At 50.4% G+C, this 14,218-nt stretch overlaps 1 protein-coding gene across 1 annotated transcript in view; it reads right to left on the minus strand.

Annotated features, from left to right (window-relative positions):
* NINL (ninein like) overlaps positions 1 to 14,218 on the minus strand; it is a 51,453-nt gene that overhangs the window by 30,093 nt on the left and 7,142 nt on the right. The window contains 6 exon segments of the mRNA XM_030558291.1: positions 1,045 to 1,212; positions 4,990 to 5,142; positions 7,804 to 7,994; positions 9,039 to 9,105; positions 11,360 to 11,535; positions 13,650 to 13,746. Coding sequence (XP_030414151.1) covers positions 1,045 to 1,212; positions 4,990 to 5,142; positions 7,804 to 7,994; positions 9,039 to 9,105; positions 11,360 to 11,535; positions 13,650 to 13,746 — 852 coding nt within the window.

Genomic DNA, 14,218 nt, shown 5'->3' on the forward strand with positions numbered 1-14,218 from the left:
CTCAGGTACACAACTGCCCACTTCCCCCACATTACCCGGAGCATCTGAGCACCTCGTAACCTGAATAGCACTTCCGACGGGGAGCAGAGACGCTAAGTGACTTGCCCTGGGTCACACACAGAGTCTGCAGGATAGAAGGGAATCAACTCTCTCAAGTCCTGGGTTAGCACACTAACCACTGAGCCACCCTTTCTCTCCTACGTGCACACAGCAGATACCGCAGAGCAGTCTGACAGAGAACATTTACTGAGTAGCATTTGCTGTGCACTAGATCACTGGCTCATGAAGCCAGCCCTGTAGACGCCGGGACCTGGCCTCCACATCACGAACCCGACAAAGGCTGACGTTTATTCAAAACATGATCAGCAGCAGGAGGTTGCTGTCGTTCACAACCCCAACCACCGTCAGGTCGCTAAAGGAAACACAAGAAATATGCAGTGCAGAACAGATCACAGCCCACAACAGACAGTCCTAAAACCGGACAATGTCTGCCCACATTTCAGCAAATCATGAGCAACTGGACAAGGGAACAGAAAAGAGAGCTTTGCACATTTTTATTCCTGCTACTACATTATTTGTCTGGTGCTTGTGGCTAGAAGCCACGGGCATGGACCAGGACCCCTTGCACCAAGTGCTGTACAAACACAAAACAAAGCGACAGTCCATGTCCCAAGATGCTGACAATCTAAGTACAAGACAAGAGACACCAATAGCAGTGACTCCTGTGGTAATGTTTCACGCTGAATAACTTGCCTCTCTGTTGGAGTGCGACAGGGATAGTGATATAGGACCGAGAACAAGGAATTACATCTCAACAAGTGGTATATGCCCCTGAGTACAGACGGTGCCCCTCGGTTCCGAGGCTGGCAGCTCATCGTAAGGAGGCGCTCCAATATTTACCCCTTGGCTACAGATGATAGAAATCCCCAATGCAAATCTGGCATCTGCCACCCCCCTCCATTCCCCATAAGCAGGAAGCCAGAGGGCTTGCAGTAACACCAGAAAAGCAATTCTAAAATCAATCAATAAAGTAACGTGTAAAACCTTGAGAATCTCCTTGCAGTTTTCAACTCCTTCCTGGGCCCAGATAGAGAGGACATGCGCAGGACTTGCAAAGCCGCTGCCGTCGTCAATGCAGGAGAAGGGATGCAGACACGTGTAGCTGGACAGTAACGGCGGAGTAGCAATTCTAAGCCCATTCTCCTCGGAAGCCTGGAAATCAACTGAGATAAGTCAGCCAAGCAAGGCATTTTGAGGCATCGAGAACACATGCTTCAGTCCTGCAAACAGACTCTTGGCATGTAATAAATACTGGAGAAGATGAAAACCCTCTGAGCTGAGAAGCAGCAGGATCTAGGTGCTCAGAGCCAGGAAGCCCCGAGTTCCAATCCCGGTGCTTCTGTGACATTGATATGGAATCTTGGGCAAACCACCTAGGCTCAACTTCTCACCAACGCCCTCCAATTCTGGGTTCGCTGAGTTCTGAATGCTCAGCTTCGGACACCAGGAGCCTGACTTTTGGCGCTGCGGATGCTCGGCAGGTCCCACTGAACTCAGGGAGAGCTGGGGCTGCTCCACACCTCTTGGAAGTCACCTGGAGGGGTCTGAAGCTGGGCACCCAACCCTGCAAAATTAAAGGCCACTTTTGAAACTGGCCCTTTGCTGTGTGTATCAGTTCCCAAGAGGCAGCAGAGCACCACGATACCAGCCTACACCACAATCAGTTGTGTCCGTTTGGCAGAGCACTCTGGAAGTGTCAGTCGCTAGATAAAGTGGGAGAGATGAAACAACCCCAAAACTAGGTTCAGATCCTGATGGGTCAACCCAGCCCCCTGCACATGTGAGGCAGACAAATTAAGCTCAGTGCAATTTACTCCAAGGACCAGATTCTGATAGCCAGGACATCTCTGCAGAGCCAGGAACATCTTGGGGTAAGCTAAAAAAAGTGTGGCTAAAAGGGCACACTTAGGGCCAGATTCTGATACCCTTACTCATGTTGAGTAGCACAGGTGCCGACTCCGTGGGTGCTCCGGGGCTGGAGCACCCAAGGGGAAAAATTGATGGGTGAGGAGCACCCACTGGCAGCTCCCCAACCCGCCCCCTGCCCCAGCTCACCTCTGCCTCCACTCCGCCTCCTCCCGAGTGGCCACTGCGTCCTGCTTCTCCCCACTTCCTCCCAGTGCTTGCGTCGCAAAACAACGGTTTCACGCGGCAAGCCTGGGACGGAGGGGGGAGGAAGTGGAGGAACGCAACACCCTTGGGGAAGAAGCGGGGGCGGGGTGGGGATTTGGGGAGGGGTCCAATAGAGGCAGGGAGGGGGCAGAATTGGGGCAGGGGGAGCACAAGCACCCACCAGCGCCAACAAAAGTTGGCACCTGTGTTGAGTAGTGCCACACTCCTCGGACAGTCGCCTCAAATCCCCAGCGAAATCCTCAGCCAAAAGATCTCATGGCCCATTTGGAAAGAGTAATGGTTTCCTCTGGTCTCCTTGACTCTTCTCCCACTGTTATGTAGTGGGCCAGTTGATTGTCTTCACCCTAGAAGTAGCTGCATTTTAGTGCTATGGTTACTTTGTGAGCACTTGGGGATCCTTGAGAATGAAAAGCACCAAGTGTCAAATATTTATTGCTGTTATAGTAAGAAAACATTGACTAAGCCTATTTCCATGCACTAGCGAGATGCTCTCCCCAGGAGTTTATGCCTGTAGCACATGGAGACATACCTGATCTAGTTCAAACAGCAGTGAATTGCAGCATGGGCCCTGACACCATGCCAGGCACCCTGGCTACGTACTCAAACAGCTAGTCCACGCTGCCGCGGCTTCACTGCTATTGTTATTCGAATTAGCTAGATCAAGGCTAGTGCGGTAGTGTCTACAGATGCTGCAATCACATCTTGGATTGCGCTGTAGACATATCGAGAGTCAATGCAAGGGCAGAACGGCCCATAGTCCTGAAGCTAACATTATAATTGGAGTAATATTTCTTCATTCCAGTGGTATAGGGTATCCCTTCTCTCTCCAGTCAGACAGGAGGCAGCTAGATGAGCCTCTCAGCACGTATCTACCTTGGAAGTGACGATGTGACTGCAGCACAGGCAGGGATACGGTAACAACAGCACAAATATGCACTGGCAGAGACTTCAGCATGGCCTAGCAACTCGAGTACATATCCGGGGTCTCCGCAGGCTAGTAGGCTGTGTCTACACTACGCACCATTGGCACTGCCATGTAGTGTCTGGGTAGCTACCTGCCACAGTGAAATGCAGGCTGCATCCATGCTGCAGTGGAGAGCTACAGGAGTCAGGGAAAGGCTCTGGCAGAGCAAAGGCAGTGGGGAAAGCGGCCCAAATTCCTGGCAGCAAGGAAAGGACTCCAGCAGCAAGGAGGCAACAGGACACTACATTGCTCAAAAAGCAGCACAGACAGGGAGGCAGGGTTTGAGCAAGTGGAGCAGAACGTAAACCAAAACAGCCTGTATCCTTCATGCTCAGCACTTGCTCCTCTGTAAGGGGCAAAGTTTGGACCACGTCAGATACACCGGGGAGATTGGAAAGGTTTCCATGCGCTTCTGATGGGAGACAGACGAGTGATTCTCTTCCCCCAAGACACCTCTCTTTTATCACCTAACTCCTGCTGAGTGAGTCATGCCCTCGTCCCACCCTGCCCTCCACTGCAGAAGGCAGAATTAGGGCTTGTCTACACTGGCACTTTACAGCACTGCAACTTTCTCACTCAGGGGAGTGGAAAAAACACCTGCGCCCCTCGTGGAGGTGGGTTTTTTTCGAGAGCTGGGAGAGTTCTCTCCCAGCACCCTGCCTCGACTACACAAGCCACGTTAAAGCGCTGCCCCGGCCAGTGTAGACTAGCCCTTAGACATCTTTGCAGGGCCGAACAATCAGCAAAACCCACCAACTGCGAAGAGCCTCTTCCATGCTAAACAAAAGCTGCATTAATAGGCCCAGGACCAGCCTCTGTAGCAGCTGGGAACAAAGCTTGACAGCACAAACTACTTGAAAATCCAGACTCTTTTCACAGCAGTGAAACCATGGGTGTGCGAGGAGAAGCGAGACTGTGCGTGTGAGAGAGACTGTACCAGCCACCCACTGATTTAACTAGGCCATAATTGACATGTGGCTCCCTCAGCTCACAGACTGCTCACATGACAGGTAGGAGAACAGCGTTATTGAAATATGCAGACTGCACAGTTAATACTCACACAGAGTCCAGACACTCAGGAGCGACGTTCCAACTCCAGCGCTAGCCCTGCCACGCTGTGCAGCGTGTGTGTTTCAGGGCATGCCCTTCAGGACAGGGATCTAGTTAGACATGTGGGGCTGCACAGCGGGAACTGTGCTCTGCCCGGGTTGGTGCACAAAAGGTGGGGAGTGGAGAGGGTACCAGGCGCCACCTTTACCGTCATCATCAGGCTGGACACAATCTGTCCTGACGCTCAGGAGGTTGAGGCTGTTACACTCAGACCTCATGACATGAGTCTGGTAGCGTAAGAGGCCTAAAAGCCCCCACCCTCAGAATGCACCCTCGCCAAGGGCTGCCCCAGCTGGTGCAGAACTGGCATAAGGGCGCTGTGCCAGCCCCACTCCCAGCCCACAGCACAGGGATGTGTCAGCAGGGGACATCCGAGTGAGGGCACAGCCAGAATGGGAAGGGGTGTGGCTGGAGCGCACACAGCTCTGGCTAGCTCTGCTTCCCAGGGACCAGGAGGGGCTGTAAGCAGTAAAACATCAGGCAGAGCAGCCCTTCTTTGCCGGGGAGAGGGGCAAATCCATCTACACTGGTAGCTGAGCTTTCCTTGGAACTCTGCTCAGAAAGCATCTGATGCGGAACACTGTGTTTTGTCAGGCACTGGAATGTGCCTGATCCAGACCCCATGGAAGTCAATGGGAGTCTTTCCACTGGCTCCCAGGCTCTTAGCCAAGCCCTACATTGGGAGTTATCCAGGACTCTTGGGAGTCCTGCCACGGACTCACCTGGTGATCCGGAGGCTGCCTGAGCTGTTTGAAAGGCGTGGAAGAAACAGGAAAAGAAACAGGCCCGTGGCTGGACAAGCCAAGTTCGAACTCCTGAAAGCTCACTCTGCCATCTCCATCTCTGTCCAGCCTACGAAATAAATCTTCCAGTTCCTGCAGAAAACCGTTGGGAAAAAGTCAGCAGACACATCAGCCACATGCAAGATCCCAGACGCACTCACTGGAAATCAAGATCTTTTTCAAAAAACAACAAAAAAAACCATTCCCTATTGTTCTTACACAAGGAACAGAATCTACAGTAAGCCAGAATTAACCCTTCCACCCCACCACACCAAAAGAGACACTGCAGTAAATACAAAGGCGTGCAGTGACTCCATGTAGATACACGCAATCCACATCTGTTACTCCAATTAGGGAGGAATAGGGATAAAAACAATACACACCAGACACAGGTCATCACATTGTATTTACAAATGCACTTGGGGAATGCGAGCTCAGCTCTGCAAACCAGCTACTTAACAGAACTAAGGGCTTGTCTACATCAGAAAGTTGCAGCGCTGGTGAGGGAGTTACAGCGCTGCAACTTAGGAGGTGTACACATCTGCAGGGCACCACCAGCGCTGCAACTCCCTGTTTGCAGCGCTGGCCGTACTCCCGTTTTGTCTCGGGTGTAGAGGATCCAGCGCTGGTGATCCAGCGCTGGTAATCAAGTATAGACACTTACCAGCGCTTTTCTTGACCTCCGTGGAATAAGCAGGTATCCCAGCATACCTGAGGAAGCCTCTGGTAATCAAGCTGGTCTCCTTCCCCGGCTTGCTCTCGCATTCCCCGAACCCCGAGCAAGCAGGTCTCCTTCCCTGCGGTTTGCAGGGTGGTTCGGAGAATGCGAGAGCAAACCGCGGCGAAGCTGGTCTCCTTTCCCGGTTTGCTCTCTCGTTCCCCGAACCCCCGAGCAAGCAGGTCTCCTTCCCTGAGGTTTGCAGGGTGGTTCGGGGAACGTGAGAGCAAACCGCGGCGAAGCTGGTCTCCTTTCCCGGTTTGCTCTCTCGTTCCCCGAGCAAGCAGGTCTCCTTCCCTGCGGTTTGCACGGTGGTTCGGGGAACGCGAGAGCAAACCGCGGCGAAGCTGGTCTCCTTTCCTGGTTTGCTCTCGCGTTCCCCGAACCCCTGAGCAAGCAGGTCTCCTTCCCTGAGGTTTGCAGGGTGGTTCGGGGAACGCGAGAGCAAACCGCGGCGAAGCTGATCTCCTTTCCCGGTTTGCTCTCTCGTTCCCCGAACCCCCGAGCAAGCAGGTCTCCTTCCCTGCAGTTTGCAGGGTGGTTCGGGGAACGCGAGAGCAAACCGCGGCGAAGCTGGTCTCCTTTCCCGGTTTGCTCTCTCATTCCCCGAACCCCCGAGCAAGCAGGTCTCCTTCCCTGAGGTTTGCAGGGTGGTTCGGGGAACGCGAGAGCAAACCGCGGCGAAGCTGGTCTCCTTTCCCGGTTTGCTCTCTCGTTCCCCGAACCCCCGAGCAAGCAGGTCTCCTTCCCTGCGGTTTGCAGGGTGGTTCGGGGAACGCGAGAGCAAACCGCGGCGAAGCTGGTCTCCTTTCCCGGTTTGCTCTCTCGTTCCCCGAGCAAGCAGGTCTCCTTCCCTGCGGTTTGCAGGGTGGTTCGGGGAACGCGAGAGCAAACCGCGGCGAAGCTGGTCTCCTTTCCCGGTTTGCTCTCTCGTTCCCCGAACCCCCGAGCAAGCAGGTCTCCTTCCCTGCTGTTTGCACGGTGGTTCGGGGAACGCGAGAGCAAACCGCGGCGAAGCTGGTCTCCTTTCCCGGTTTGCTCTCGCGTTCCCCGAACCCCCCTTGAAGCCGCCCAACAGCGCTGCAGTGTGGCCACATCTAACACCACTTGCAGCGCTGGTTGCTGTAAGTGTGGCCACTCTGCAGCGCTGGCCCTATACAGCTGTACTAATACAGCTGTAACAACCAGCGCTGCAAAATTTTAGATGTAGACATGGCCTAAGACTAGAATCTAGATTTCCTGACTTCCAGAGTTTTAGCTACACCACAATCCCTACATCCCCATGTAGCCACTGGGCTAGGACAACTATAGGCTGACTCCATGTCATACATTAGTTTATATACCCCGGAGAGAGAGGAATTTGTGACAATGTGGTATTGTCATCACAGGTGTCTATGTGCATGCAGGGGTCTGCCTGTGTGGAGCACACTGCAGGACTGGGGCCAAACTGAGGAGAAGGTGCATTGTTAATTGGCTAATAAAATAGTCTTTTCCCACAGATGTAAATGGATCAGATTATGCAGAAATGTCAGGCCAAGTACACACCACAAACTTACATTAGCATAACTACATCGCTCAGGAGTGTGAAAAATCCTGTCAACAGAGCTGCCGTCTCTCGCGGAGGTGGATTACCTACACCAAAGAGAGACGTTCTCCCAGCAGTTAGTAGTATCTTCGCTAAAGTGATATCCTGGTGCAGCTGCATCACTGCAGCATTGTGTGAGTAGACAAGCCCTTTGAGTCACATGGCTGGTAGAAATCAGTACTGAATTTAGGTTCTGTGTTTAAAGAGGATACTGTTAATTGCTTCATAAATATTACAGACCAGATCCTGAGCTAGTCAAGACAGCTCCGCTGAGGTGAATGGGGCTGCACCAACTGACACCAGCTACGAATCTGGCTCTATTCTTGAAGCATATCTGCAAGCGTCTGGAGACTTCACGATTTATTTTTGAAAGCCCTTTATCCTGATGATGTGCTTTTACTAACCAGGTTGCCTTCCCAATGGGCTCGTTTCCATGCCGCCCCCAACTCACCTCCTGCTCCAGCTCTTTCAGCCCAATATTCTTACAGACCGTCGCCAGCTCGCATTTGCTGAGGTACCCGGTGTTCCCTACATCCAGTTCTTCCCAGATGCCCCGAATCTGACCCTCCATCATGTCAAAGCAAGGGCTGGCTGTCCGCCGGGGGCTGTCAAATAGGTCAGGATTCCAGGTGCCCATTTGGCCTAAAATTATTAACCACGCATCAGTTATACTAACAGAGAGAAACTAATGTCCCTAATGAGCATGTGGGGCCCACCAGGAAGAGCTCACTACAGGCCTGACTCAACTCCAACCGAACTCAACGAGAGTCTCTCCCCTGCCGCCAATGAGATGAATGAGGCCCTCTAAGTACTGTCCCATGGCTCTATTTTAACGCCTCAATTTTTGGCAAAGAAAAGCTGCATCCATAGGATCCTGTATTCTAAAGATCAGGTGTGTTTATTGCATTTATTTTTAAAACCTAAGAATTTCTTATCAGGAATCTTAAATCAGATGCTTCTGATTCAACTCCAAACTTTGCCAAAGAAAATTCTCTGGCCACAAATCATATGCATCGTTGGGAGCACCAAAGATATCGAAGCTAAAAAGTGATTGGGATTAAATTTTGGATTAGACTAGAAAGGTAGTCGTAGTCTTAATTAGAGAGAGAGCGCTTCATTTTTCATCGGTTCCGGGCTCCCTAATTAAATAGCAGGAGTTCATCTTGGATATTTTTGGAAGATTAATACAGCAGCTGTAGGAAGAACTGAAGCCTGTCAAAGCTCACTGCACTTCAGATCACCACAGCATCATCTCGAACAGAGTTGTGTCTACAAGCAAAGTATGATGTTGGTGTTTTCTAAACCAATGCTGCAAAAAGGACCCCCCCCAACAGATCCTCCTGGGGGATGGGAATCAAACGCAGGGTCAGCTCTTAAATATATATGGAGGTGGAGATATACTTATCTCACAGGACTGGAAGGGACCCTGAAAGGTCATTGAGTCCAGCCCCGTGCCTTCACTAGCAGGACCAAGTACTGATTTTGCCCCAGATCCCTAATTGGCCCCCTCAAGGATTGCACTCGCAACCCTGGGTTTAGCAGGACAATGCTCAAACCACTGAGCTATCCCTCCCCCCTCTTCAGGTGGGGGAACTGGGTTTCCAGTCACAAAGGATCTGAGCCATAAACAATCAGAAAGCCTGTTAACCCCAAAGCATTTTACACAGAGGAGCACTGATTTTCTACCTTGTGCCGCTAACATTTCATTCTGTGATTCTTTAGCACTTTGCGCTTCTTCATCTGATTTAAGGCTCTGCAGAAACAACGTGCGAACAGGATTAAGTATCATAGAGAAATTCTGGTGGGTGGAAAAATGGTTTGTGATTTAGGGTAAGTGAAATGGGCTAACATAGGTCATCAGAGACTGTTAACCTTTTAAAAGTGCTATTATCAAATCCAAAGTGATCGTTCATCTATTATTTTTAGCTGTACATTTAATATGCAAAGTCTTTATGATAATTTATCTGTAACATCACAGCTCCACAACCCTACACATTCACCAATGAAAGACCAGGTTATTAACTCACTGTTTTGCATTAAAGGGCATTATACTGACCAGTTCTACAACCTCTGGACAAGATTATCAAGAGCAACTAGTAATTATGGGACCCTCAATTATAGGGTGCCCATTTCAAGAGACATTAAAGATACACATGATTTTCAGAAGGGCTCAGCGCCAGCTCTCTGAATAGCTAGCCCTATTTCATCTCTCTTCCCTAGGTGCTTATATGCCCCCGTCACTACAGCATCCAGCCTTTAATGTCTTTATCCTCATCATCCTGGGCAGGCGACAATCCCCCTTGTATGGATGGGAACTGAGGCACAGAGAGGCTAAGTGACTGGCCCAAGACACCAGGAGTCTGCAACAGAGCTGGGACTTGAATCTGGGTCCTACAGCACCTAATCACTGGGCTCAGAAATGACTGGTCACTTGCTTCCCGTGGGGTAAGACCAAGGGAACATACGGGGCCACTTTAAAAGAATGTAGTGTTCGACAAATGCTTTTTGTAAAGTCTTCAATCATTTTTTCCCTACACACAAGCCAGTCTCTGCTGATCAATTTTTTTACGTTAAAAAAAAAAAAAAAGACCGTTAAGGCAACTTACAAAAACAACAGATGTAACAGTGGGACGTGAAGAATGCAACAACAAAGAACAAAACCATTCTTCTAAAAGGAAATCAGACACCAGAGCAAAACAACTAAGTGAAGGGCCCTGAGTCCGCCCCCAGCAGGGCTCGGGGGGGCGGACGCTGTGTGCAGGGATCCACCCATGCAGGCCAGCCTGCAGGACTGGGGCCAAGACATGGAGCTGCATTTTTGGACCACCAAGGCAGCTCAGCCATGGGGGAGGGTAACATTTGTTTTCTCTCAAAATAGTTTTCCATCCAAGGATGAGTTTGTTCATGTTCTCCTTGCCCTGTATTTTTATTTTAAGAGAGAGTTGTCTCATAAAGCAGCATGTTCTAAGCAGCACGATATAAGCAATCTACATTTCTTTTCTTAGATTCTGTTATTTTCTTTAAAAATAATGCATCCAGTTGACTCATCAGCTGCTTTTCATTAACCAGAGCTCTCCCTGGAGAGAGCACAAGCAATGACAACCTGCATTCTCAACCCCAGGCCGATCCTCCTGTCCCACAAAGAGGGGCAAAGCTCCTGCGCATTAAATGGGTTTTGAAGCATGACATCCATATCGGGTCCTAGGTGCGATAGTTTAACTTACTTAGAATCCCTGTTAATAGCTCTTACAGGTGACCTGCTCTTACTTTAATGGTTATTTGTATCACAGAAGCACCTTCAGGGCACCACTGCAGTAAGTAGGAAGCAAGAGACAGCCTCTGCCCTGAACAGCTGACATCCTACAGGGACAGGAGAGGGAAAAGGGAGGCTGGAGAGTGGAAGTGACCTGTTCCCCCAGTATCAGGAGTAGCACTCAGGCTTCCTGAGCCCCACTACGGTGCCCAGTGACTTCTATGGACATGGGGTTGGGCGCAGCGAGGCAGCCAAGTTGGAATGTCCCTGACCTTTGTCCATTACATTTCCAGCTGGGGACATTTCATGGATCAGATAAATGTTTTCCCAATAAATTTTATTTTCTTCCGTTTAATTCACTGTATGAAGGGGGAATCTCTTCCCACGGGGGTAACTGGAGTGGTAAGATATTGCCGTCTGGCTACCAGCTCTGAATGGCAGGGACTCTACGCAGACTCTGCCATGCAAAATAGACCCCCAGAATGCCATGCCAATGTCCAAATGGCACCTGTATCAACTCTGCCTGGCCCCTGTGCAGCATTCTTCCTATGACCCGCTCTAGCAGTGGCTTTGTAACCCATGCTGACCCAATGCAGATCGACACTCCTCAAGGATTGCCACAGGCAACCCATCAGAACAGGTGAGACCACCATGAATGCGGCCTTTTGTTTAAACATTATTTGCAACCAAGCAAGAAGGCTGAGTTAAATCTGGCCAGCCTGCTCCAAGGAGCAGGGGAATGAGTCATTCCTACCTCCACACTCTCCAGAGATGCCGAGCGTCTCAGCTGACTTTTCACACTGGCTTTAACTTGCTGATCTTGTAAATACTTGGTGGTTTCCACCTCAGTTTCTTGCAACTCTGGCTTTGTCCAGCGGCCATACCACTTAGCCCCATTCACATACTTGGGCTTGACATCATCTGGGACAGCTAGGAGGGGAAAAAAAATCAGTCTCAGTCTGGGACACACAGACGTCTAGACAAATTCTTTTTCAATCTCTGCTGCTTATATAAAACAAAAAAGACCTTGCAGCTCACACTGAGAATACAGACGGCTCCTGCCAGAGTGACTTTCACTGTGGAACTACAGCATTTCTCCCTTGCTTTCCTCTAAAGGCCAAATAGCTCTCTATTAGGACACAGAGAGAATGGCCCGTCTGAAGAGTGACTCATTCTGCCCTTTCCCCCGTTAGGATTCATACATGTAGCAAGTAAAGAGAAATAGTTCCCCCTTTCAGCTGTTACTTAAGCAACAACGAGCTTTGAGTAATGGTGTCCCTGATCACATCATCATGTGCAGGGACCAAACCTGGGACCTCAGGATCTTAATGCAGGCGTCTATTGCCTGAGTCAAAGGCCCACATGTTAGCAGGTAGCAGACTCAAACCTCTGTATATGGTGTAACCAGAGGCAGACAAAGTGTAGGATACGCAAGATAAATTGTAGCAGCTGATATCTGCTGGACTCAGCTGTGCTTGTGTTCTCCAGTATTCTAGCTTTCTGGGTCCTCACATAGCCCTCATCACCGCAGCGCCTGAAAGATTCACAATGGTTTTTATTTGGACAGCACTCGGCGAGGGAGGGAAGGACAGTCCCTACCTGTCAGAGGGGGAAGTGAGGCACAGAGTAGATTAAGTGACTGGACCAAGGTCATGCAGGAAGTTTGGGGCAGAGTTGGGAACTGAAGCCTGTCTCCCCAGTTCTGTGCCCTACCCCCAAGGCCATTCTCCCAGCCCTATTACAAGAGTATTCCAGTGTTTGAAAGATTAAGTGATCCAGAGATTCCCAGGCTGGAAGGGACCAATGTGACCATCTAGTCTGACCTCCTGTCTGACTAACACAGGCCAGACAACTGTCCCCAGCGATTCGTGCTTCCAGCCCACCGCTTCTAGACGTAACCTTTCCCCCCATTCTAAACAATCCTCGCTCTCATCCGCTGGTTGGGAGAGTGCCAAAGCTCATGTCCTGCTGTGCTCCACCAGTCTCACACACCGTGGTTCCGTTGCCCATTTTACTAGCGTATGGCACGGTGTGCATCCAGTCCTGCCTCGACAAGAAAAAACGAGGAACAGCTGGGCATGCTAATGTGACACGTACAGCCTAAAGCTGTGCATGTTCTGAGACCCTGCCGCATCCCAGAAAGGAATCACCTGGGCAGGTGGCAGGGTACCGACAGAGGCTATTTGTCTGGAAAAGCCCAATACTGACGTGATGAGTGGGATTTAACAAACATGAATTAACCCTTTTGTTGCTAGCCCTCACTTTGCTGAAGTTGCCAGGTCACTCGGTGCAAAATTCTCATCCCCCCTCTGCCAGAAAGCGTAACAATTAGAAAACTGTCTGTCTTAGGTACTGATCTGGCCCCATTGCCTCTGTCTTGGGCACTGGTGCAACCCCAACTAGGCTGCTGTGTCCAGTTGTGGCATCCTTAATTCAAGAAGGATGCTTATAAATTGGAGAGGGTTCAGAAGAGAGCCCCGACAACCATTATAAGGCATGTTTTCCAATCTTTTAGTGAAAGACTCAAGCAGCTCAATCTACTTGGCTTATCAAAGGCAGAAGGAAGGGGTGACATGATCATCTAGTGCCTACCTGGGGAACAGAAATTGGATAATAAAAGGGATATTCAAGCTAGAAGACAGAGGTCTAACAACCTCCACTAGCTAGAAATTGAAGATTGACAAATCCAGACTAGAAATAAGGTGCAGGTCAGACTAGATGATCACAGTGGTCCCTTAAGATCTAGGAAGGACCTATTGTGGTATCTGAGCACCTCACCATATTTAATGATTTATCCTCAGCACCCCAGAGAGGTAGGGCAGTGCTGTGAGCCCCGTCTTACAGACAGGGAACTGAGGCAGAGAGAGACTGTGCCAGAGCAGGGAATCAAACCCACGACTCTCGTTCCAGGCCAGACCCCTAACCACTGAACCATCCTTCCTCTCTGTCTTGGCAATTCATAGATGCACCAGCAGTTAAGGCCTTCAACTGGCAGCAGAAGCAGAGGAAAAACCCGAACGACCAGCTGCAAAGTCTCCCAGCACCTGGTTCCAAGTAGCTGCTCTCCTCGTCGGAAATGCCCAGGTCAATGTTGGAGGACAGCACTGCCACGAACCCTTCTTTAAACTCTTCAAAGTTAACCTAGTGGAGACAGGAAAAGAGGCTGAATACGCACATCAGGTCTATCGTCAGACACCTGGGGCGGTCGCTAGTATTCAGTTCAGTCTCATAAGCCTTGTTTCATACTTCTGCTGGGACCCTGCAATGTGCAGAAGCAGCACGCTGTCCTCCTCCATCGCTCAGAGATAACCTGGGGGTTAGCCTCAGCTACCGTGGTGTCCGATAGGAGACGTTGGGTGGGGACCTGTACTGTCTGGGACCCGCAGCCTGGGACCAACTGGCTTCCTCTGCCTTGGGCATCAGATACCAGGCTACTTGGACTTAGTCTGATGCATGATAACTAGCTCTTCTTCTCAGGGGCCACAGCTACACTAAGGAAAAACAGGGTGTTTTAAAACATATGCTAGTGAACAGGAGTTAACACCTAATGCAGACAAGGCAGAGGTGAGTTTTCAGATGTGTTAGCTGCTCACAGTAAGCCCTGGGGGAGTCA

Source organism: Gopherus evgoodei, chromosome 3 (assembly GCF_007399415.2).
Source record: "Gopherus evgoodei ecotype Sinaloan lineage chromosome 3, rGopEvg1_v1.p, whole genome shotgun sequence".
Lineage (NCBI taxonomy): Eukaryota > Metazoa > Chordata > Testudines > Testudinidae > Gopherus > Gopherus evgoodei.